The following is a 24,673-nucleotide window of genomic DNA, read 5'->3' as shown; positions in this document are numbered from 1 at the left end:
AGTCAGATTCAGCCGTTTACATATGATCCAGAATCAGATCCAGTGGCTGAAATTTAACAAGACCAGCAGCAGCAACGACGTCTCTATGTGGTATGTACTGAAACTGTATATATTTGCTTAGCGGTTTTGGAAAATGACTAAGTTCCACTTTATGTCGTCTTTTTTTTTTTTTTTTTAAGCTGTACATGTGGAAAGTGCAGTTTGATGACAACATCGCATGTTGTTTACTTGATGTGCTTACGCGCCGATAGCTAAGTTAACAACACAGAGATATTTGAAGCAGTTTTACTCACCGCCTGCGGTTCCAACACACGATCGTGACCCTTTTTCGTTGGGACTGCATCATCCATAAGAAATAAACGATGTGCAAATCCGTCGTCAAACGGGGCCTTGTTTGTAAAACAAGCATCTTCGAAATGCAGGGAACAAACACAAACACTTGCACAACTCCGTTGATGCTCTGTAAAAATAAACTCCATCCACTGGTCCATTAATGCTGTTTTTTCTTTGGTAATCTGTGCAGGGTCGTCTTGCCCTCGCAACCAAAAACACACTTCTTTTGTGACAATTCGGGCTCTGGCTCTGATCAGTGAAATGTCTGTGCTGCTCAGTGCTCTGTTATACGGGAGCGCGCGCTCTTCCGGCAGAAGTGCCTCAGGACCCATATAAGGAAATTCCGCTCCATCTAACGTCACACAGAGCCATACTCGAAAAAAACTTTCCGAAACTTGTGACAAACCGGAAGGAGTATTTTTGGAACAGAAATACTCCTTCAAACGTACAACTTAATTTTTGAAACTTTGTCCATGTTTAGCATGGGAATCCAACTCTTTAACAGTGTAAAAAACTCAGTATGAATGAAATAGCATTTCACCCCCCCCCCCCCCCCCCTTTAATAGCAATGACGCACGAAACAAAACAAGAGAAAGAATCTTTTTATTCTCATTCTTTAATGTTTTAATTTGATTGTAAAGTTTGTGCAGGGGAAAAAAAAGTCAGAAAGCTCACATGTTGATTTTTCTTTATTTATTGACTATTTTACACAGAGACAACATGTTTTCCTGTAAACATTATATATAGAAGAGTTTATCTGAATGACCACTACATAGATTCAAAAATCCCCAAACATGAAATGCACCGAACACGAGACTGTGAATATCTGACTGCATTACAAACATACGGTAATAAATAATTTCGGCAGTGTATGAGTGAGTGTTTGTGTGATGGGGGTCAGTATCAGAGGAAGGAGGATGAAACGGGAGCGTTAGGGCCGAACAGGGTTTGAGAGGAGAGTGCTGTGTTTAGCTTGACTCTTACGATCGATCAGGAGGAGAGGGTTCTTCATGTGATGAGAGATCATCTCCTGCAAACTGCTGAAGAGCTGCAAAACACACACAGATCATCATCACAACTATCACAATGTGCAGTATTTACTGTCATGCTGCAGTTTTACTTTCACTTTTGATCATTTGATAACATATGCATACAGAAAATAGATCCCTATGGTATTTAAAAATGTATTTCAGGACCAAAAAGCATAAAATCCTCCAGCTGTAATGAGGGAAGATGTTTTGTGGTCACATGAGACTGAGCTCAAGCACTTCGACAATCCCTATCAAAATAATCATGTGAAACATCCATTAATTAAATGATACTTCAAGTAAAATGAAAATACTTGGAGTGTTTTTAAAGTGCTTTAAGTTAAACATTATGCATGGCACTACGGTCATAGGTTCGATTCACAGGGTATGCATCAAATGACAAAAAAACGAATGCTTTAGATAAAAGCCTCTGCAAAATGCATTCTGTAAATGTAAACTCGTGCACAGCTGCGTGACTGCGATCAATCTGTGAATTTGAAGTGAAAGCAGACAGACAGATATAACACAGAGAGCGTCTTCCTCTCCTCCTCTACCTCTTCCGTCTTCTTGCCCTCTTTTCCGAGCGCGTACTGTTGTGACTCGTCCAGGAAGCGCACAGGGATGTTGTAGACGGTCTGCTGGTAAAGCACGACCAGCGTGAAGGGCTGACGGTCGTTCTGAGAACTGCTGTATCTGACCAGAAACGTGCCGTCCTGCAACACACACACACCACAAATCAACTCTCTGTGCAAAAATAGTGAAAACGGCTCCAGATATTAAGCAAATAGATTATTTTATGCAATTTATATTACTTTGAAAAAATTTATTGCTTAATTTCAGAACAATATGACTGAACAATCACGTATTGGGTATAGTATGCAGGACTTAAATACATTTATTTATTTTTTTATTTTATATTTGATTTTATATTATTTATTTATTTATATTGCTATTATTTTCTTAATTTCAGAACAATGGCTCAACTAAGCATTCCAATTTAGATGATAAACATACCACATTTAAATGATATATACTGTATATATTATAATACATTTTATTTTGTAATTTATTTTCATCTTTTATTTGTAGATATTATTTTATTGCTTAATTTCAGAACGTAAAAAAGGAACACTCCCAAAATTATGAAGAATATAAATAAAATTAATACAAAAAAATACAAATAGCACATAAACAGATGGACATCTTGTTTATCCTGGATTTATTTTTTATCATTTTATCTTAGATTTCATTTTATTTTATATGTTAATTTATTGCTTAATTTTAGAACAATAAAACTCAACAGAACATTTCCATTTAGATGATAAACATGCAACATTATTCAATAAAATGTACATATTTATTTTATATATAATTTTTTTATATTTTTGTTTTATTTAATTGTTTAATTTGAGAACAATAACTCCATACAGAGGAAACTTATGCAGAATTTAAATAAAATAAAAATCATACAAAAACACTTTGTTAATCCCGAGCACGATTTTGTCATTTAATAATATATTTTCATCCTTTTTTATTTATTTATTTTTATTCCCATTTAGATGATTAACTTGCAGAGTTTAAATAATTTCAATAATAATTTTGTTTTATTTTTCGTTTGTTTTTTATTTGACTGCTTAATTTCAAAACACTGATTTAAAACAGAATTGTCATTTAGATGATAAACATGAAGTATTCAAATCAAATGTAAATATTTATTTTATCTTATCGTTTATATTTTTTATATTTCATGACAATACGACTGAACAGAACACAGATGATATACACACAGTATTTTAATAAAATGTCAATCACACACAAACGCAGACACACCTTGTTCATCCTGAGCACGGTTTCCTCTGCAGTCTTACGTTCACAAACTCCAGCAAACCATTCTTTGTCCTGTAGCCCCGCCCCCTAATCGTGATCAAAACCATCAGCCAATCAGTGACTGAATACAGCGTCATCTTTGTCACCAATCATATAAATCACTGATTGTGTCTGAAGTGTTTACCTGAGCAACTGGCTTTGCTCCAAAAGACAGTGCTGTATGGAAAGAACATGAATTGAATCTGGAAATGATGACTAATTCTGATCTTTGTTTTTATGTGACGTACGATAACAGTTACAGTTACATTTACATCAAAAGATTTTAGAGAGAATGGCAAATAAATGAAAATAATAAACATGCTCACCTGTGCTGTCCAGAGATGGAGGAGGAGGAGGACTAGAAACACAACACATTCATGTGAGTTTGACAAACGTGTCTTTATATTAATTAAAAAAAAAAAAAAATATATATATATATATATATATATATATATATAAATAACTTTTTTCTTGTTGGAGACATATGCATGAAAATATCTCGAGGCAATTAATTTTACTGTACCTAAAAATAGGCTTCAAATATTTGCTTGTCTTATATTTCACCACAAAAAAAGTAATGGAAATAACTATTTTGCATAAAGAAAGCAATGTGACTTTATTTTCATGACATTTAAGCAGATACTGGCACCAAATAATAATAACTTTATTTATTTATTTTAATAAACCTGAAATGTAATTAGACAGTAATAAAAAAAATCAAGAGTTATTATCATTAACTAAAACCATAAAAAAACATTCTTATTACTTGAAATAAAATAAATATGAATAATAATTTCAGCATTTTTATTAGTTTAAGTACTTATGTACCAAAATAACTACTTAATTAGTCACTTAATTCATTTCTATATAGATATTAAACTTATATAAATGCAAAAACAAGAACAAAACTGCAAGACAGTAATGAAAAATGCAGGCTTAATATCATTAACTACAAAAATGAATGAATAAATAAAAATATTAAGTAAAAAAATAACTTTTAATTTGAGTACTGAAATAACTAAAGCTAAATTAATTAAAATTTTACCTTTAAAATAAAAACGACATAGTTATTAAGAGAACTAATACAAATGTCCGATTTTTTTTTTTTTTAATAAATTAAACTTGAATAAAAAGCCGTGAAACAAATGCATACTTTACAATTTAAATATAATTTTTTTTCACATTAGATTAATGGAAACTGAATTTCTTCTTTACAGCCGATTACTGAGAAACACAATAGTGTGAGGTTGAAGACATTTTCACGAAAATAATGTCACGATGCAATCTTAAAAGACCCAAAACGGGCTTGAAATTTCTAACATTTTCTTTTAGTTTTTGGTTTCTGAAGATGTAAAGACTCACCTAGGCTTGGGTTGTTTGGGGAGGATGATGGGAGAAACCGGTTTGTTGTTTAGTGCAGGTGGCAGCTGGCCTGAAAACGTGGCGCGTTTTACTTCCGGCGGCAGAACTAAACCATCAGAGAAGACGAAAATGAAGCTGTACCTCTGGCTCTGCATCATCACACATGAGTTAAACACAAGAAACAAACTCCCTAACCTTTGTTCGCGGTGTCACTGATCAGGACCGAGCTCTGAGGAAACCAACAAACGAATCAAGCGAGAAGAACACTGTAATGAAAGCATGCATGCGTCAAACTAGTACTTACAGATTTGGCTCTGGGAACAGGAGGCTTCATTCTGTAAGACAAGGAGAAACGGTATCACCAAACTAGGTTTTGCAGTTTTATACAATTTTAGGGTTTTTACTGTCCTTAAAAAAAAAAATCCCCATTGAGTTCTCTGTGATATCTGACTCGGGTCGCTCTTTAATGTGCATCTGAGGAATGCATTGAACTACTTTAGCAACACCAACTTCATGTGTTCAATTCTTAGCGGACAGAAATGATGCATTTTAATGAATATAAATTGTATATTTAATGCACAATCAACTGTTCTAGATAAACATTGCTACTAAATGCATAAACCCTTACAAAAGGAAAATATATTTACCAATATATTTCTTAAAATATCTTGTGATATATTGTAATATATTATTTTCCCTTTTTATTTTCTAATATTTTATATATTTGAATACATTTAATAACATATTGATGATACATATATTATATAATATATTGCAAAATATACAAATGATCGCCCCTTTCAATGTATTGCAATATATTGGAAAAAAATATATATATATATAAGAATATATGCCTAATATATTACATTATATTTTCCAATATACTGCAATATATTTTTGTTTCATAAGGGAAGGTAGTTCTAGGAATAGCAATTGAAAAATAACTATTATCAAACACTATCGTTTAACGGGAGTCTGTAATAAATCAATTTAGACCAGTGTTATTTTCAGTATCATTTCGATACTATTATAGTTTCAATATTTTTATAATTTAATATTTTCCATTATTTGCATTTTAATTTTAGTTATTTATTAAAATTTGTCACTTAAAGAAATTATGAAAAATATGGCAATCAACGATGCTTCAATGGATTCTATGCAATAATTTAACAATATCATATTTTACAAAGAAACTATAAAATAAACAAATCAAATAATTATATACTGTACCATCTTTTAAATTGATATTTGATTAAAAATTATAATAACAATAATAATATTTTCCAAGGAGAAACTTTTTTTTACTTACTTTGAGTACAAATCTTTTTAATCTTAGCTGATTATTAATTATTTATAATTTTATTTATTTATAATTTCATGCCATATCAGCATCAAATGCTATATGAATTGCTCAAAACTCAAATATAATAGTATTATAATCTTACAATACTTCAATTAATTGTGTGTATATATATATATATATATATTAATTCAGAGTAGCATTTATTATTATTTTTTGAATATGGTTTTAGTTTTAGTTTTATTTTATGTTATAAACCCTGATTTTGACATCCAGAGACACACATACATTTGCGGTGGAAGGTCTCGTCCTAGAGTTTTGGGAGGCATAGGGATGCGGGCCGGGCTTCGGGGTGCAGGAGGTTCTGTAAAAGACCAAATAAAGAATGACAGACATGATTCAAGTCAACTTATCAATACAAAATCATGTTAAGTAATAAAAACACGGAGTGCTGACCTGCTACAGGAGCTAGATAAGTATCATATTCCTGACAGAAACAAATATAAAGTGATATTAAAATCATCATAATATCTGACAAAAATGACTGCATTATATTTATTTATTACATTATTTTCAATGCTCACTGATGCTCACCTGTCCTTCATTTGGGTCCAAGTAAACATCTGGAAGGTCAGAGAGTACAGTAACTAAACATACAGAAATACTGTAATATCCAGTATTAATATCTGTGATAGTTTGATGAATATAGTCTAAAAATGACCTTCGTCTTGCTGAGAGGCCGGTGGGGGTCTCATCGGGGGTCTCTTAGGAGGGGCTTTTTTACCAGGTTTATCATTGCGTATCACCTCAGGCGCTAAAAAAAATTATAGTTAAAGAGTTTTAATTTACACCAGACCATCCAGATTTCTCTGAATTATGTTATCGTGCAAAACTCAGCAAGACTTTTTCTGATTAAATTAATTTAGTCACCACGGATGCATTAAATTGATCAAAAAGTGAGAGTAAAGATATTTTTAATGTTACAAAAGATCTGTATTTGAAATAAATGCTGTTCTTCTGAACTTTCTATTCATCTGTGAATCCTGAAAAATAACGGTTTCCACAAAACTATTAATCAGCAAAACTGTTTTCAACATTGATAATAATCAGAAATATTTCTTGAGCAGTAAATCATCATATTTTCATGATTTCTGAAGATCATGTGACACTGAAGACTGGAGGAATGATGCTGAAAATACAGCGGAGCATCACAGGAATAAATTACAGTTGAACAGATATTCTCATAGAAACCAACTAATTTAAAATGTAATAATATTTAACTGTTTTTACTGTATTTTGTATCCAAAAAAGTCTTTTTGTTCTTAATTTATCTGCATGTTTCAGAGACTCACGTTTGCTGTCATTGGGGTCGATGTAAAACTCGTCGTGAGGCGGCTCTGGCTTCTAGAAGAAAAAGAAGCACACAACTGAGTCTTAAAGCTATACAGTACATGACTACTTTGTTCAGTTAACTTATAATAAAGATCTTGCTGTAATTTAGATGTTTACCGTGCTTTTCCCTGTCGGGGTGATCTTGGCTGGTCGTGGTGGCGGTGCTGCCTGTCTTTTGGGAATAACAGGGTTTGGGGTTCGATCTGGATAACCTGAGAAAAGAAACACTAATTTAGACACTAATGGGCCCTATTTTAACGATCTAAGCACATGGTCTAAAGCGCACAGCACAGGTGCACTCAGGGCATGGCCAAATCTTCTTTTGCTAGTTTAACGATGGGAAGATGGTCTGCGCACCCTGGCGCATGGTCTAAACGGGTTGTCCCTATTCCCTTAATGAGTAATGGGTGTTTTTTGGGCATAACGTGCAATAAATCAATCAGAGTCTCATATCCTATTCCTTTAAGAGCCAAATGCACCCGTTCCATGACGGATTTGCTATTTACATGGCGGAATTTGCAAGCGCAAAAACAGAGATGCAATGGAGCTGCTTGTGCACGAGCACATAGATAGCCTAATTCTGATACATGCAATGACTATCCATCATGATAGATAGATAGATAGATAGATAGATAGATAGATAGATAGATAGATAGATAGATAGATAGATACCCAGGTAAACATTCTCCTCTACTTGGCGAGGTTGGACTTTAATGGTGGGACGTTCACATGGAGGAGCTTCATATGTATCAGCATCTTCCTCGTCCTGGAAATGTACAGATTAATGTACACAAAATTGTCAGGATTGTTCAGGTGTGTTAAAAGATTTCAAATAATGAAATCTAACAACTCATATGTGTCAATAATTGCGTCATGAGAAGTAAACAGTTGTACTGAAAGAGGATGGCCTTATGGTATATGAATTACCAGTTCAGATTAGCCATATAAGAGAAAGATGTCTTTTTATTTTTAGAAAAGTGATATTTGCTAAATACTTACAAATTCGTCTTCTGGCCAGCCATATCCAGAGCTGTTATCTGCAAAATATTGAAGAGTTGTAATGAGATCACATGAAATATTAAAAAATTATTTTTATACATTTATTTAAAAAATAAACGTACATGTCAAAATTAACCCTACAGATCAGTTCCTGCTGAACAGATACTGAGTTCATTGACAAATATCTGATCTTCCTTTACACAGAGCGCATGACCGTGAATTTGAAAGTGAAAGTGAACGGTAAGCACTCATTCAACAGAGATTTAAATAATCTGCATATTGATAGCAGCTCCCTGATGCACGAAAATTATATGCAATATTAAAATGTTTGGGGGAGTGAACACAAAAATCACGAGAGCGGGTGATAATGTTCAGAAAAATTACAATTCAAAAAATTTAAGTGTGTCATTTTGACTTTTAAATGTTGATTTTAAAATGCAAAGTATTATATATGTGTGATTGCGTGTGTGCGTGCGTGCGTGTGTGTTATTAACAATGAATTGTTCCAGGTTATGCTTTAAATGTGTAATTTTAAATTTTCTTTAATTTTCTTGTGCTTTTAAATAATTCTGCAACTGTAGCTACTACATTAAAGTCACTCTCTATTCTAACCAATATAAGAAGCATTAAGTTAAAAATTAAAAGCAATAAGCCATTTAAATCAGGAGACATAGTCTTCATAAACAAATTAAATTTGGGCGGAAAAGCACACATTATACATCGATTATTTCATGCTTAATACTCACATTTATGTGTGTCTGTATTTTTGCCATTGGATAGCAGATGTGAAGGAGGAGGAGTATTATGTGTGTCAAGTTTAGTCATTTACATAAATTTGGGTCTAATATCTTTGATCTTGAGAGTGGGCGGGTACTGTCCCACCCACATTCAATGGTTTAGAAGCCATTGTTTTAATTATTCATATTTTTGTAGTTGATTGTCATAGCTGTTTAAACTTGTTTTTGCTTTTGTATATAGTTCTGCCAAGCATGCATTATTCTTATATGTGCATTATACTTTAATAAATAAGCTATGTAATTAATAATAATTAATATATTTAATATATGTTAACTGCAATATGTTAAAATTAGTTTTTTTTAAATGTGTTTGAAAGAATTATTAAAACAAATCCAAAACGATTAGATGTCACAAATGACCCCTTATACCTTTATTTTAACCTAAAATCTAAATGTTGCTGGGAAAGTACATAAATATTTTGTTGTATAGATGTTTTTATTTTCTGTTTTTACACAGGTATGTCTTGTCATGAAAGCACCTGTTCTCCTGGGTGGAGCTGGTGGTCCGCTATGTCTGTAGAAAAGAAAAAAAAACAGGTAAATTAGACAGTTATGCAAGGTGATGTTTGATTTTAAAAAAATACTTTAGTACTTACAGTACAGATGTTTTCAACTTCCCAAAGAAACTCTAAAAATGAAGAAGCAATACAGTGCATGACCAAAATTATCAGGCTGAAAGTCAAACAAGAATAATATGCATTGATCTTTGCTAGCCGGTTTGTTAAACACTTCCCGGATATTCAAAGATTATGTAAATATATATATATATATATATATATATATATATATATATATATTGATGCTAAATGGATGGAGAGTGTAGAAATGCTACACAGTGTATAATGTGTAATATTTTAAACATAAATAATATTTCATTCGTAGACAACTCAATCACACATCTGCTTATCTTGGTTAGAAACACACAAAGATGAATACTGTATCACTGTAAAAAATTACCGTGATTTTAACGGTAAAAAACAATGGAAATGCTACAGTAAACCAGTGATGTGGTTAACGGTAGTTTCCTGTAAAATTTACGTTCCCAGAATTCTCTGCATTGCATTTCAAATTGTGTTTGAATTTGATATTTATCTTATATAACTTATCTGTTAAGTTTATTAGGGTTGTATGTTACATATAATGTTGTTAAATTAATGTTTATTGCCCATCACCACCTGCTTTTGGTGGATATCAGTGTATTGCAAAGGTAAAAAACAGATTTCAGTACTTCAATAAGTTGGTATATTAACATTGTATCAGTTAATTGCGGTATTAAACTGTAAGTTTAAGATAAAACCAAAAAACCTAAAACGTTATTACTGTAATTTTTACGGTATAATTCTGGCAACCACAGCTGCCGTTTTTTTACAGTATATTTTACTTGTCTTCTGTTTCTACACATACATCAGAGGAGAAACACAGCAGATGACTTGAAACTTGACAGATAGAAGCAATGTTGTACTTTATGGGTATTCAAACAGGTTTAGTAATGTTTTGATCAAAGGTGAAGGCATAGATATCAGTAGAGATTAAGAGCCATCTTGAAAACAAAAGTATAAAAAGTAATTGTACGGTATGTTCACAGTTTAAACATAATAGTGTTGTAACTGGCATGACTAGATAAGAGGAAGCAGAAACAGTGCCATTTTCCGGTTTTTATCTGATAGGGGCTTCAGTTTCATCAAACAGAGAACAATGTGGCGTTTTATTCACTGCGAATGAGGAGCTGAAACACTAGCGTGCTGAAGTACAAAAAGCAGAAAATGTAAAAATAGAAGTTAGCTAACCTTTCTGAAAAAGAAAATATGACACACACACACAGTATCTGATATCAATTCCAGGTAATACATAGCACAAGTATCTGGATGTTGCCACCCTAAATTATGATTACATTGATGTTTACATATAAAACAGTGTTTGTAGCATCTTAAACCTACTCAAAAAACCAATCACATGTTCATTTCATCTTCATCTGTATTCCTGAATGTCTAGCGTTCAACTAAATACAAAATAATTGTACTTTACCATGATGCATGAGGCGTTCAGTTCATCAGGAAGCTCTATGCTGTGAGGTTTGGATGCAAATCTCCCAGAACTTTGTATATGAGGCTAGTAAGTAGCGTGCTGGAGGTGTGTGTGTGTGTTTGAGTATTTGCATAGCAGGTGGATGATTAAGCTGGTAGCTGATTATCCCTGTTAATAACAGAAAGACCGTGGACCGGCTCGGAGTTCACTAAGGCACTTTGTTCTCTCGCTCCTCTGATGTTTAGAGGCATCTGACCAAAGAGGGCGAAGTGGAAGAAAGAAGAACTGCTGCGAGCCTTTCAGAGGAACAGAGTTTGATGACATGAGACACAACAGCACAAAAGACATCTGTGAACATCTCCAAACCCTTTCTGAGCTCAACCTGTTGAGGGCAGTGTAATGTGTCATTCATACACACGAATGAATCATTAAAAGTTTGTAAAGGCAAGACATTTTAACACAGAACCCAGCAGTTTCTCTTGGATCGTGCTTGATGAAACTGTAGCTATTGAATTGTTGGGTTTGATTTTGATGGAGCAAGTAAAACAAGATGGTTTGCTTATATACATACTGTAAATATTTCCTTGCTTTATCATGTAGTCTGAAAACGTATCTGATCAAAATTCTTTCCAACATTTTACTAAGTCAACGTGAGCAGCTCAGATTCCCTGTTATCACAAGGCTCACACATAGAAGTCATTTTTAATGAATTTATCTTCCTTGGATCTACTTATGTAATATGAGGTTAAAAAAAGTGTTCAGTTTTACTTCAGTATAATCAATAGCACCATTTATTTCCATGTGGCTCAATTTACCCCACAGTGGGGGCAAGTTGAGCCAAGAGACCTTTTTTTTTTTTTTTCTTTTTTTTGTAGAGACATATTTTGAAAGAAGTTAATTTTAGATCCATTATTCCGTAGGATGCACCAGATCCAGAAATGTATATAGATATTTAACTTGGACCAGTTACTGTCATGTGCTCACTTTAAGCACGGGGAAAGTAAAACCTGGTTCAACTCACCCCGCTCTCCCTTAAATTATTAAGTCTTACATATTTGAAGTACATACAGTAAATGGACATAAATGTTTATTCATACTCACATAATATCAAAAAAAATTTATGCATCCCATTTTTGTCTGAAATGGTCAGTTTGAGTTGAGAGTTCAGGGTTGATAAGAGATTTATTGATTTTGAAATCAAGATTCAAGATTTTATTTGTCACATACAATTTATACGACATACAACAAGCAGTGAAATGTAAATAGGTCTAGCTTACTCTTTTTAGACTGCAAAAAAATAAAAAAAAATAAGAGAAAATTAAATACAAATTATGAAATATGAAAATATTAAGCAGTTTCTAGTGCTCACCACGGATGTATTTATTGGTTTAAAAAAACAGTAAAAATAGTAAAATATTATTACAATATAAAATAGCTGTTTTCAATGTGAATCTCTGTTAAAGTGTAATTTATTTCTGTGATGCACAGCTGTATTTTTAGCATCATTCCTCCAGTCTTCAGACTCACATGATCTTCAGAAATCATTCTGATATGATGATTTGATACTTATTAACAATGCTGAAAACAACTGTGCTGTGTCATATTTCTGATACATTTATTCAGGATTTTGATCATATAGTTAAAAAACAGCATTTATTTGAAATAGAGACCTTTTGTAACATTATAAATGTCTTAATCACTTTTAATCAATTTAATGCATCATTGATGATGAATAACAGTATTAAATTAATTTTTACCACAAACTTGGGCTGGTAGAATAGCGAAGAGAAATTTGCATTGTAAGTACTATTTTCAAGTTATTTTATAATGCTTTTCTCCCATGTTAGAGCTCAACACTTTCATTATCTGAAAAAGAGCAACCAGGAAATCCTTAAATGTACCTTTTATATTCCAGTCAACAATCCATACAGGTTTGGCACAACATGAGGGCGAGTACATGATTACATGGCCTGAAAAAAGAACTTGAAAATCAAATAAGGTACTTATGTATTATTCGGATATGGTTTGTTATTTTAAATAGTAACGTATAAATAAGTCTGATGCAGGTGTGAGGACACTGCTAATGAAATAGAAAGGCAGTCCTGCACACTGTCACAGCCTGGAAATCGTCACCAGACATTGGATATTTTAATAGCATCATACAATAAACCAGTATTTCAGGATAAACTGAGAGATCTGTGATCAGTCATGCACATAAAGATGTTTTTGTTTTATCAGTTACTGACATCTGTGTGTGTCGGTAGAGGGATGGACTCTGGAAACAGTCTTGAACACAAAAATGAAAAGGTACAATTCAGAAGATCACTTGCAGAGGTCTGACACACACTGAATCTGTAGGATGGCTCCTGCTGCTTTACTCATCGGCTGTCTGCTTGCCACAATCAGCTGCTTAACCACAGGTAACATTCACATCAGCTGCGCTGTTACAGTATGTATGTCAGATTTAGATACAGTTTTCATTAGAGAATTAGTTCCACTTATTTGAATCTCATTGAGAGATATGTAAATGCTTCAGATTCTCTGTTTGTAAATATTTTTATTTCATTCCACAGGTCAAACTACCACATCAATTAATGCTGTTCCTGCATCACCTAATGCAACTGACATGTCGGACAATGCAACTAATGTATTGCCTGACGCAACTAGTGCAACTACCATTTTGCCCACATCACCTAGCACCACCATGGCACCCAACTCAACCAACACGGTGCCCAGTGTAACCAACACGCCGCCCAACACGCCGCCAAATGCAACCAACATGGCAACCAACACAGACACCATGGCGCCAACGCAACAACGCAATGACGCAACCAACACACCACCAAATGCAACCAACACACCACCAAATGCAACCAACACGCCGCCCAACGCAACCAACACACCACCAAATGCAACCAACACGCCGCCCAACGCAACCAACACGCCGCCAAATGCAACCAACACGCCGCCCAACGCAACCAACATGGCGCCAAATGCAACTAGCGCATTACCTAATGCGACTACAACAAATGCAACAACTCCTCAGGCTTCATTGTGTGAGTATTTGTTTGTTCATGTGATTAATTCACTGTGGCATATCCTGTATTATTTGGTGTGAAATTACATTAATTGATGTTTTTTTAATTTCCTCTCACAGATGGAAGTTGTGCGAGTCCAGATCTGTGCTGCTCTGGACTGAATAGCAACTGTCATCGTAAAAATTGTTTTTGTGATGTTGCTTGTCTGAGATTACATGACTGCTGCCCTGATTTTAAACCCACCTGCCTCACAGGTATTCAGAAATATTCAAACAAAACCCATATTTGATTAATCAGTGCTGAAATCAGTCACTTACTGTATGTAAACAACCTCATATAAGAACAGTGCATGTTCAGTAATCAGAATGTGTTGAGTGTATAATAAAAGAGTAAAGAGCATCACTGCGATTAAAAGAACAATAAAATACTGCATGTTTACTGAACATTTCTATAAGAAATCTTAATAAATCTGCACCTCTGCCCCTTTCATAGTGAAAAACAGCACAAACAGCAGCAACACTTTGCCACTAACAGGTATGTTTTCCATTTCTTTAAATTATTCTGTATAATGTCAGAGGACATCCACACAGAACACGCTTTTGCATTTAAAGATGCGAGACATCACACTGATGAATGAAAAAATAAATGAGACATGTTTTTTTAAAACATGTCCATATGTAACCCCTCTCTCCCGGGTCCTCTCTGACGCTCCTCGCACTCGCTCCGAGCGGGGCTCCGGCATGGAAGGCGGATGCACTTACAAGGAGGCTAAATGGCTACAGCCACTAGCGTCTGTCGTTAGTCCGTCTCTTGAGATCAGGGAGTGAGGTTTACCTGCACTGCCCTACTCGCTGGCCTCCATTACTTTCACCCCCCTAAACCTCACTCCCACCCTGGTCACTGCACCAATGTAACCCCTCTCTCCCGGGTCCTCTCTGACACTCCTCACCCTCACTCCGAGCGGGGCTCAAACCCAGGTCTCCAGCATGGGAGGCGGATGCACTAACAAGGAGGCTAAATAGCTACAGCCACTAGCATCTGTCGCTAGTGCGTCTCATGAGATCAGGGAGTGAGGTTTACCTGCACAGCACTACTCACTGGCCTCCGTTACACTCACCTCCCTAAACCTCACTCCCATCCGGGTCACCGCACCAATGTGTCCCCTCTCTCCCGGGTCCTCTCTGACACTCCTCGCCCTCACTACGAGCGGGGCTCAAACCCGGGTCTCCAGCATGGGAGGCGGACGCACTAACAAGAAGGCTAAATGGCTACAGCTACTAGCGTCTGTCGTTAGTGCGTCTCTTGAGATCCGGGAGTGAGGTTTACCTGCACAGCACTACTCACTGGCCTCCGTTACACATATATGCATTATTTTACTATATTCTGAATAAACAAATCAGCAAAAGAGAAGTCATGAGAAGCATGATTGCAACTCCTGTCAGTTTCAGTGATGGTGTTCCAGTTTATTTTTATAAAATACTTACACTTAATGCTAGAATAATGTTAGTGGGTGTATACTGATGTCTGCACTGCTCCAATAGGAACATGTTCAGATCCGACTATGTGCTGCAGTGGCACAAACTACAACTGTTTCAGAGGATGTTTCTGTGATGAGTCCTGCAAAATGCTCAACGACTGCTGTCCCGACCTCAACAGAACCTGCAGTAAGAACACACAAACACAGATACAGACACTCTTTGAGCTGAAGCATGTTGAGAGATTGAGAAGATTGTTTTTTAAAGTAATCTGTTGCTGATTTAATTGTTTCATGGATTGAATTCAGTGTAATCAGTCTTGTATTTATTACAAGATGAATCCTGAGTCCTCTTAAATACTACAATAAACATGGCATCTGTCACTTCCTCCATAGATTTCATCCCTACTACACCTCCACCCTTCAACTCCTCTACAACTCCACCCATCAACTCCACTACACCTCCACCCTTCACCTCCACTAAAGCTCCACCCTTCAACTCCACTACAGCTCCGACCTTCAACTCCACTACAGCTCCACCCTTCACCTCCACTAAAGCTCCACCCAAAGGTAATTTACCAGTGCATGTGTGAAGGATCTAGCCAGGAGTTAATCTTTTTGGAAGTTTAAGTATGTGTCAATTTAGATTGTGTGCGTGTGTGTGTGTGTGTGTGCATGCGTGTGTGTGTGTGTACATAATGCAGTGTATTTGACCTTACTGTTTGGGTATATCACAGATGTTCTGACGATCCTCACTAATCTGGAGGTGGAGGTTTTGGCCGAGGAGTCGTCCACTGAAGAAGAGCGTCGAGCTGCACTGCTTCAGGTGAGAGGAGAGTCTGACTGTCTGACTCCTGATCACATAACTGCACTACATGATAAATGTAATATTAGTCAAACTTTACAACAAAACATTAACATCTAGCAAAATTCCTGAAACTTCAGCCTCATAGTCGTTGTAGAGTCGAGACAGATGGGGCGTCACGTCTCTTTTAGGCCCTAAAGTTATTCTATTGGCTGAATTAGATTCTGTGCCTGATTCGAAATCATCCATTATGGCTTGTTTTTTGTTCTGAATCATAAAAGTGCATTTTTCTGGACCAGCGGTTTTCTCACTTCCTGTCATCTTTTTTTCTCAGGTCGCCACTTTTGTGGAGAATTACTTAAGAGGGAATTATAATGACATCAGCTCTTTTGAGGTCACAAGAATTGAGTCACTATCACCGTGTGATTGAGACAGAAATCAGCCAAGAGGAACAGATGTGTATTAACTCTCATCGCTACTAATTTGTACTATTTTAATATGAGATCTGGTTATTTATGGTCATGGTTCAACAAAAACACTGCAATTACTGATACATACAATGCTTATATATTTAATTGAAACGTTTGATTTTTAAACTTTAATAATTGATGCAAACTATGAGATTTGAGTTTGTTTTTTGGGTGGAGATTCTTGTCTATGCTGAATATTTGTTTTAATATGTCTGGATTCCTAAATGTTTACCATGCAATTCATGAAATAAATATACATAATTGGACTTTACTACAATGTGTGGGGTGTTCAGTTCATCGTGAAGCTCTATGCTGTGAGGTTTGGATGCAAACCTCCAAGAACTGTGTATAGTTGTGTGTGTGTGTGTGTGTGTGTGTGAGTGAGTGAGAGAGAGAGAGAGAGAGAAAGAGAGAGTGTATGCAAAAGGTTCCCTAAAGCACTTAGTTTTCTCGATTTAGAGGCATTTGACCACAAATGGAGAGGTGCCAGAAAGAAGAACTGCTATCAAGCCTTTCAGAGGAACAGAGTGTGATGACATGAGACAGAACAGCACAACCTGTTGATGGCAGTGTGAACATACTGAAAGACCACATGATCTACCAACATTCCTAAATGCAAATAGGAATGTACAAACACGTTTAAAAAAAAAAACTATAATCTGATAAAAAAAAATGCATTTCCTTCATGCTTTTGGTAGTTATCTGTCTCTGACAGCATTGCGTTCCATCAGGCGGCTGGACAGACACATGATGGGTTATCAGGAAACGATCCAGACCATTAAATAAGGAGCCACAGAGAAGCTGAAGTCAGAAGATCACAGGCACACACTGAATCTATAGGATGGCTCCCGCTGTTCTTCTGATCAGCTGTCTGCTCGCTACCATCAGCTGCTTGACCACGGGTAACATCCACATCAGCTGCACTCTAATCTGTGTCAGCTTTGAATAAAGCTTTCAACACAAAATTAGATCCACTGATTTCCTTGATTTTAACTTCTTTTGAGAGAGTTTAAGAACCATCAGGAATGATCATTCAGTGCTACAGAGGTTTCAGAAACATGGAATAATTACTACATCATTTATGTTTCATTGTATGGCTGAAACCACATCAATAAATGCTACTGCTGCACAACCAATATTGCTACGCAAGATTCTCTGATTGTCTTTCATTCCACAGCTCAATCTACCACAGTATCGCCTACACCAGCACCAACTACTTCTACTACAACTACTACGCTACCTACACCAGAATCAACTACAACTACAACACCACCTACACCACTGACTACCAGCACTACAACTACAGACAGTCCACCAACATGTGAGACAAAATACTGAATATCCAAATGTAATACTGCAGTAGTAAAAAAACATCCATGCACAGAAATATTTGCTTATTCTTGTTGTGTTAAACCATGTCTTGCTCAGACATCCCAGAAACCACACAGTCTGGAGTGACAAGTGTGATTTCAAACCCACCTGCCTCACAGGTATTCAGAAATATTCAAACTGAATGAGGAAAACTGATTCATCTGAGCTGAAATCAATTACATTCTAATTTATGAAAACGTAATAATATTCCTTATTTGCACCTCTGTCCCATTTTCAGACAATAACAACACCAACGACACAAAACCAGACACCTTGCCACTGACAGGTAATTTCTACTATATTTTATTTATATTATTTTGTATTAAGTTAGAAGCTGTTCCCCAAATGAATGTGTTATGTCTCGTTTTTGAAAACATAAATACATGGATTAACATTTCTGCATTTGACATTGAGAGCATAGGCCGTAATTTAGATATATTTTTGAGATGGAAAAATGCAGTTTTACAAATGCTAGAAATGTGGTTTCTAAGGAAAGATTGCGATCAAGTAGCACACCTAGGTTCCTAACTGATGACGAAGAATTGACAGAGCAACCATCAAGTCTTAGACAGTGTTCTAGGTTATTACAAGCGGAGTTTTTAGGTCCTAAAATTAACACCTCTGTTTTTTCAGAATTTAGTAGTAAGAAATTACTCTTCATCCAGTTTTTTATATTGACTATGCATTCCATTAGTTTTTCAAATTGGTGTGTTTCACCGGGCCCCGAAGAAATATAGAATTGAGTATCATCAGCATAACAGTGAAAGCTAACATCATGTTTCCTGATGATATCTCCCAAGGGTAACATATAAAGCGTGAAGAGTAGCGGCCCTAGAACTGAGCCTTGAGGTACTCAAGGTACAAACTGCACTTGTGATCGATATGATACATCTTCATTCACTGCTACGAACTGATGGCGGTCATATAAGTACGATTTAAACCATGCTAATGCACTTCCACTGATGCCAACAAAGTGTTCAATCTATGCAAAAGAATATTGTGATCATTACTTTATGAGAAGTAATAACCCTACTTCTCATAAAACTAAGTATTTAAAATTTCATCCAAATACCTGAAACATCAAACACCTTCTGTGTGTCAATGTCTTTAGCAAGCTTGAATAAGTGAGTGTACTGAGGAATGATGTGTTATCTGCACTGCTCCTATAGGAACATGTTCAGATCCGACTATGTGCTGCAGTGCCACAGACTACAAATGTTTCAGAGGATGTTTCTGTGATGAGTCCTGCAAAATGCTCAACGACTGCTGTCCCGACTACGACAGCACCTGTAGTAAGAACACACATACACAGATATAGAGGTGTTTACGCTTTGTTTATTGAGAAGCACTCTTTGAGCTGAAGCATGTTGAGAGATTGAGAAGATGGTTTTAGTCTGTTCCTGATTTAATTGTTTCATTCAAGTCAGTGTCAGAGTAATCAGTATTGTATTATTGTATTATTGATAAATCAATGATTTAAGTCCTCTTATATACTATAACATACATAGTATCTGTCACTTCCTCCAATGATTTCAATGCTCCAACTACAGCTCCAGTCGTCATCTCCACTACAGCTCCACCCATCAACTCTACTACAGCTCCACTCGTCATCTCCACTACAACTCCACTCATCAACTCTACTACAGCTCCACCCGTCATCTCCACTGCAACTCCACCCTTAATCTCTACTACAGCTCCACCCTTCATCTCCACTACAACTCCACTCATCAACTCTACTACAGCTCCACCCGTCATCTCCACTGCAACTCCACCCTTAATCTCTACTACAGCTCCACCCATCAACTCCACTACAGCTCCACCCGTCATCTCCACTACAACTCCACTCATCAACTCTACTACAGCTCCGACCTTCGACTCCACTACAGCTCCACCCTTCATCTCCACTACAACTCCACCCTTAATCTCCACTACAGCTCCACCGATCAGCTCCACTACACCTTCACCCATCCCCACACCTTTACCCATCACCTCCACTAAAGCTCCACCCAAAGGTAATTTACTAGTGCATGTGTGAAGGATCTAGCCAGGAGTTAATCTTTTTGGAAGTTTAAGTAAATTAAGTTTCTTGTAGTACTGTATGTGTCCACTTAGATAGCAAAGACAACAGGTTTGTGTGTGTGTGTGTGTGTGTGTGTGTGTGTGTGTGTGTGTGTGTGTGTGTGTACATAATGCAGTGTATTTGACCTTACTGTTTGGGCATATCACAGATGTTCTGACGATCCTCACTAATCTGGAGGTGGAGGTTTTGGCCGAGGAGTCGTCCACTGAAGAAGAGCGTCGAGCTGCACTGCTTCAGGTGAGGGGAGCGTTTCTGACTGTCTGACTCCAGATCATTTACTTCCACTACATGATAAATGTACTTAGCTGTTGATGGGAAACTACAGAGTTATAAAACTCACAGTGTTTTAACCAAGTTAAAAAAAGCACTGATATCTAGCAAAATTAATGAAACTGCTTTTGTAGCTTCAGCCTCACAGTTGTTCTAAATTTGAGATGAACATGTGTTTCTGTTTAAAAGTCCCTTTTAGACCCCAAAGTGATAATTTTGGCTGAAAATAATTTTATAGTGTTTCTATTCAGTGCCTTATTAGAAATCCTCCATTATTGCCTGTTTTTCTAAACCATAAAAGTTAATTAGCTAACATTGTTTACATTATATCACACAATAGAGCTGCAGTAGCATTTACAGTATTTTTTATTTTTATTTTATGAATGTAAACATATCACACTTGAGTAGAATTGTATGAATATATATGTGACCCTGGACCACAAAACCATTCTTAAGTGTGAATTTAAAAAAAAATAGAGTTTTATACATCATGTGAAAGCGGAATAAATCATATTTCCATTTAAGTATGTTTTATTGGGATCGAAATCTGGAATCTGAGGGTGCAAAAAATTATCAAAATACTGAGAAAATCATCTTTAAAGTTGTTCAAATGAAGTTCTTAGCAATGCATATTACTAATCAATAATGAAGTTTTGATATATTTACAGTAGGAAATTTATTTTATCTTCATGGAACATGATCTCTACTTAATATTTTTATATAATTCTACTCTTAATGATTTTTGGCCTAACTTTTATATATATATATACAGTCTTGTTCAAAATAATAGCAGTACAATGTGACTAACCAGAATAATCAAGGTTTTTAGTATATTTTTTATTGCTACGTGGCAAACAAGTTACCAGTAGGTTCAGTAGATTGTCAGAAAACAAACAAGACCCAGCATTCATGATATGCACGCTCTTAAGGCTGTGCAATTGGGCAATTAGTTGAAAGGGGTGTGTTCAAAAAAATAGCAGTGTCTACCTTTGACTGTACAAACTCAAAACTATTTTGTACAAACATTTTTTTTTCTGGGATTTAGCAATCCTGTGAATCACTAAACTAATATTTAGTTGTATGACCACAGTTTTTTAAAACTGCTTGACATCTGTGTGGCATGGAGTCAACCAACTTGTGGCACCTCTCAGCTGTTATTCCACTCCATGATTCTTTAACAACATTCCACAATTCATTCACATTTCTTGGTTTTGCTTCAGAAACAGCATTTTTGATATCACCCCACAAGTTCTCAATTGGATTAAGGTCTGGAGATTGGGCTGGCCACTCCATAACATTAATTTTGTTGGTTTGGAACCAAGACTTTGCCCGTTTACTAGTGTGTTTTTGGGTCATTGTCTTGTTGAAACAACCATTTCAAGGGCATGTCCTCTTCAGCATAGGGCAACATGACCTCTTCAAGTATTTTAACATATGCAAACTGATCCATGATCCCTGGTATGCGATAAATAGGCCCAACACCATAGTAGGAGAAACATGCCCATATCATGATGCTTGCACCTCCATGCTTCACTGTCTTCACTGTGTACTGTGGCTTGAATTCAGAGTTTGGGGGTCGTCTCACAAACTGCCTGTGGCCCTTGGACCCAAAAAGAACAATTTTACTCTCATCAGTCCACAAAATGTTCCTCCATTTCTCTTTAGGCCAGTTGATGTGTTCTTTGGCAAATTGTAACCTCTTCTGCACATGCCTTTTTTTTAACAGAGGGACTTTGCGGGGGATTCTTGAAAATAGATTAGCTTCACACAGACGTCTTCTAACTGTCACAGTACTTACAGGTAACTCCAGACTGTCTTTGATCATCCTGGAGGTGATCATTGGCTGAGCCTTTGCCATTCTGGTTATTCTTCTATCCATTTTGATGGTTGTCTTCCGTTTTCTTCCACGTCTCTCTGGTTTTGCTCTCCATTTTAAGGCATTGGAGATCATTTTAGCTGAACAGCCTATCATTTTTTGCACCTCTTTATAGGTTTTCCCCTCTCTAATCAACTTTTTAATCAAAGTACGCTGTTCTTCTGAACAATGTCTTGAACGACCCATTTTCCTCAGCTTTCAAATGCATGTTCAACAAGTGTTGGCTTCATCCTTAAATAGGGGCCACCTGATTCACACCTGTTTCTTCACAAAATTGATGACCTCAGTGATTGAATGCCACACTGCTATTTTTTTGAACACACCCCTTTCAACTAATTCAACTAATTGCCCAATTGCACAGCCTTAAGAGCGTGCATATCATGAATGCTGGGTCTCATTTGTTTTCTGAGAATCTACTGAACCTACTGGTAACTTGTTTGCCACGTAGCAATAAAAAAATATACAAAAAACCTTGATTATTCTGGTTAGTCACATTGTACTGCTATTATTTTGAACAAGACTGTATATATATATATATATATATATATATATATATATATATATATATATTTGACCCATATAATGTATTTTTGGCTATTCCTACAAATATACAGTACCCCAGAGACTAAAGAATGCTTTTGTGCTCCAGGGTCACATATGTTCATTAATATACTAAAGTGAAAGTGAAAGTGACGTGACATTCAGCCAAGTATGGTGACCCATACTCAGAATTTGTGCTCTGCATTTAACCCATCCGAAATGCACACACACAGAGCAGTGAACACACACACACACACACACTGTGAACACACACCCAGAGCAGTGGGCAGCCATTTATGGAGCAGTTGGGGGTTCGATGCCTTGCTCAAGGGCACCTAAGTCGTGGTATTGAAGGTGGAGAGAGAGCTGTTCATGCACTCCCCCCACCCACAATTCCTGCCGGCCCAGGACTCGAACTCACAACGTTTCGATTGGGAGTCCGACTCTCTAACCATTAGGCCATGACTTCCCACGACTTTGTTATAACAAAGGAAAGATCCAAAGTATATGAAATATACCATAATATATGTAGTATTACTCTCTTAATTATTCTAATCTTGATGCATTATGGTGTGTGAACTGAGAAAACTTCTGCACCTGTTTTTCTCATCTCATATTGTCTTTTTTTCTCAGGTTGCTGCTTTGGTGGAGAGTTTGCTAAGAGCGAATGATACCGACATCTACTCTTTTGATGTCACGAGGATTAAGCCTTTATCTCCATGTGACTGAAATCAGCTGAGAGGAACTGACATGAATAAATCCTCATTGATGCAGAACTTTTACTATTTTAATATGAGATCTGATCATGATGTGACAGTTCAACAAAAACATTGCATTTGTGTTGCATCTGCATAGGATCATTAATGATCGTTGATGCCTTAGAGTCCCTTTTAGTCTTTTGACATTTGCATATACATTACACGACATTTCTTTATTTAGAACATAATTAAGCTGTTATAAAATGTATATGATCTATGCATGTGTTGTATGTATGTTCTTATGCCCAGTTAAAAATCTCTCTTGGTATTAGTTCCGCTCTAAAAAAAAATTGCATGTACGTATATCCTCTAGCCTTTTCTTTCTTGGTATCGAGACAATCTGCTCTTTATTGCATAAACAATGGTGTACACTAAATGAAGATGAAATGCATCACAATTCGGAGTCCCTGAAGGCCAGCAAGATCATATTTTTTAACGTTTACTTATGAACTTTCTAAACATAACAATAATTTTCAGTTCTTATGATCTTTATTTGTTGGTCTTGCTGTGTAATAAATCTTCTGTTGTTCATGTTTTTTTCAGTACCCAATCTAATGCGGAAACTATTCATTTGTGAATTTTTGCTAATCATTAATACCGTTACGTGCAGTTACCTCAATGGCAAAAAGTGCCCTGAAAGACCTGAATGTACTCTATTCACACATCTTTACTAATCATTTTTATATGTTTTTGCAGAAGCCATTCTAAAGCTGAAACTATTGATCATTTGTAAATGTTAATAAACGATTTCTAATCATTTAGTATCTTTATTGGCTTTGAAGTTTCAGCTAATGTAATACAGTTTGTGTAGCTGGTTTAGTTTAGTCGAATGCTTGCTAAAGACATAACAGATTGTAATTTTGTTTGCAAAAAATTTTTCACATAAGTC

General features: G+C 35.9%; 2 protein-coding genes and 2 long non-coding RNA genes across 4 annotated transcripts; 3 read left to right on the top strand and 1 right to left on the bottom strand.

Moving 5' to 3' along the window:
- Window positions 1–1,011: 1,011 nt before the first annotated feature.
- Window positions 1,012–11,340, bottom strand: si:dkeyp-117b11.1 (B-cell linker protein). The gene is made up of 19 exons (XM_052605015.1): window positions 11,103–11,340; window positions 9,674–9,705; window positions 9,557–9,591; window positions 8,281–8,318; window positions 7,954–8,047; window positions 7,399–7,493; window positions 7,242–7,293; window positions 6,611–6,703; window positions 6,484–6,512; window positions 6,346–6,376; window positions 6,178–6,253; window positions 4,894–4,924; window positions 4,785–4,818; window positions 4,590–4,695; window positions 3,554–3,585; window positions 3,373–3,404; window positions 3,192–3,275; window positions 1,916–2,074; window positions 1,012–1,381 (listed from the first exon to the last, which is right to left on the bottom strand). Exons 1-19 carry the CDS (start codon window positions 11,103–11,105, stop codon window positions 1,265–1,267), a joined length of 1,173 nt encoding a protein of 390 aa, XP_052460975.1. The 5' UTR covers window positions 11,106–11,340; the 3' UTR covers window positions 1,012–1,264.
- Window positions 11,341–13,461: 2,121 nt separating this feature from the next.
- Window positions 13,462–14,429, top strand: LOC128019164 (integumentary mucin A.1-like). Its single transcript, XM_052605217.1, has 3 exons — window positions 13,462–13,522; window positions 13,676–14,158; window positions 14,260–14,429. Exons 1-3 carry the CDS (start codon window positions 13,462–13,464, stop codon window positions 14,427–14,429), a joined length of 714 nt encoding a protein of 237 aa, XP_052461177.1.
- A 1,596-nt stretch (window positions 14,430–16,025) lies between these two features.
- Window positions 16,026–16,995, top strand: LOC128018146 (uncharacterized). Its single transcript, XR_008184728.1, has 3 exons — window positions 16,026–16,184; window positions 16,352–16,440; window positions 16,754–16,995. It is a non-coding gene; the product is annotated as an uncharacterized LOC128018146 (long non-coding RNA).
- A 3,026-nt stretch (window positions 16,996–20,021) lies between these two features.
- LOC128018077 (uncharacterized) lies at window positions 20,022–24,066 on the top strand. Its single transcript, XR_008184721.1, has 3 exons — window positions 20,022–20,272; window positions 20,489–20,577; window positions 23,660–24,066. It is a non-coding gene; the product is annotated as an uncharacterized LOC128018077 (long non-coding RNA).
- Window positions 24,067–24,673: the final 607 nt, after the last annotated feature.

The sequence above is a fragment of the Carassius gibelio genome, chromosome A8 (assembly GCF_023724105.1).
Source record: "Carassius gibelio isolate Cgi1373 ecotype wild population from Czech Republic chromosome A8, carGib1.2-hapl.c, whole genome shotgun sequence".
Lineage (NCBI taxonomy): Eukaryota > Metazoa > Chordata > Actinopteri > Cypriniformes > Cyprinidae > Carassius > Carassius gibelio.
The sequence above is the reverse complement of the archived record's forward strand: the minus strand, read 5'-3'. Positions and strand labels throughout refer to the sequence as shown.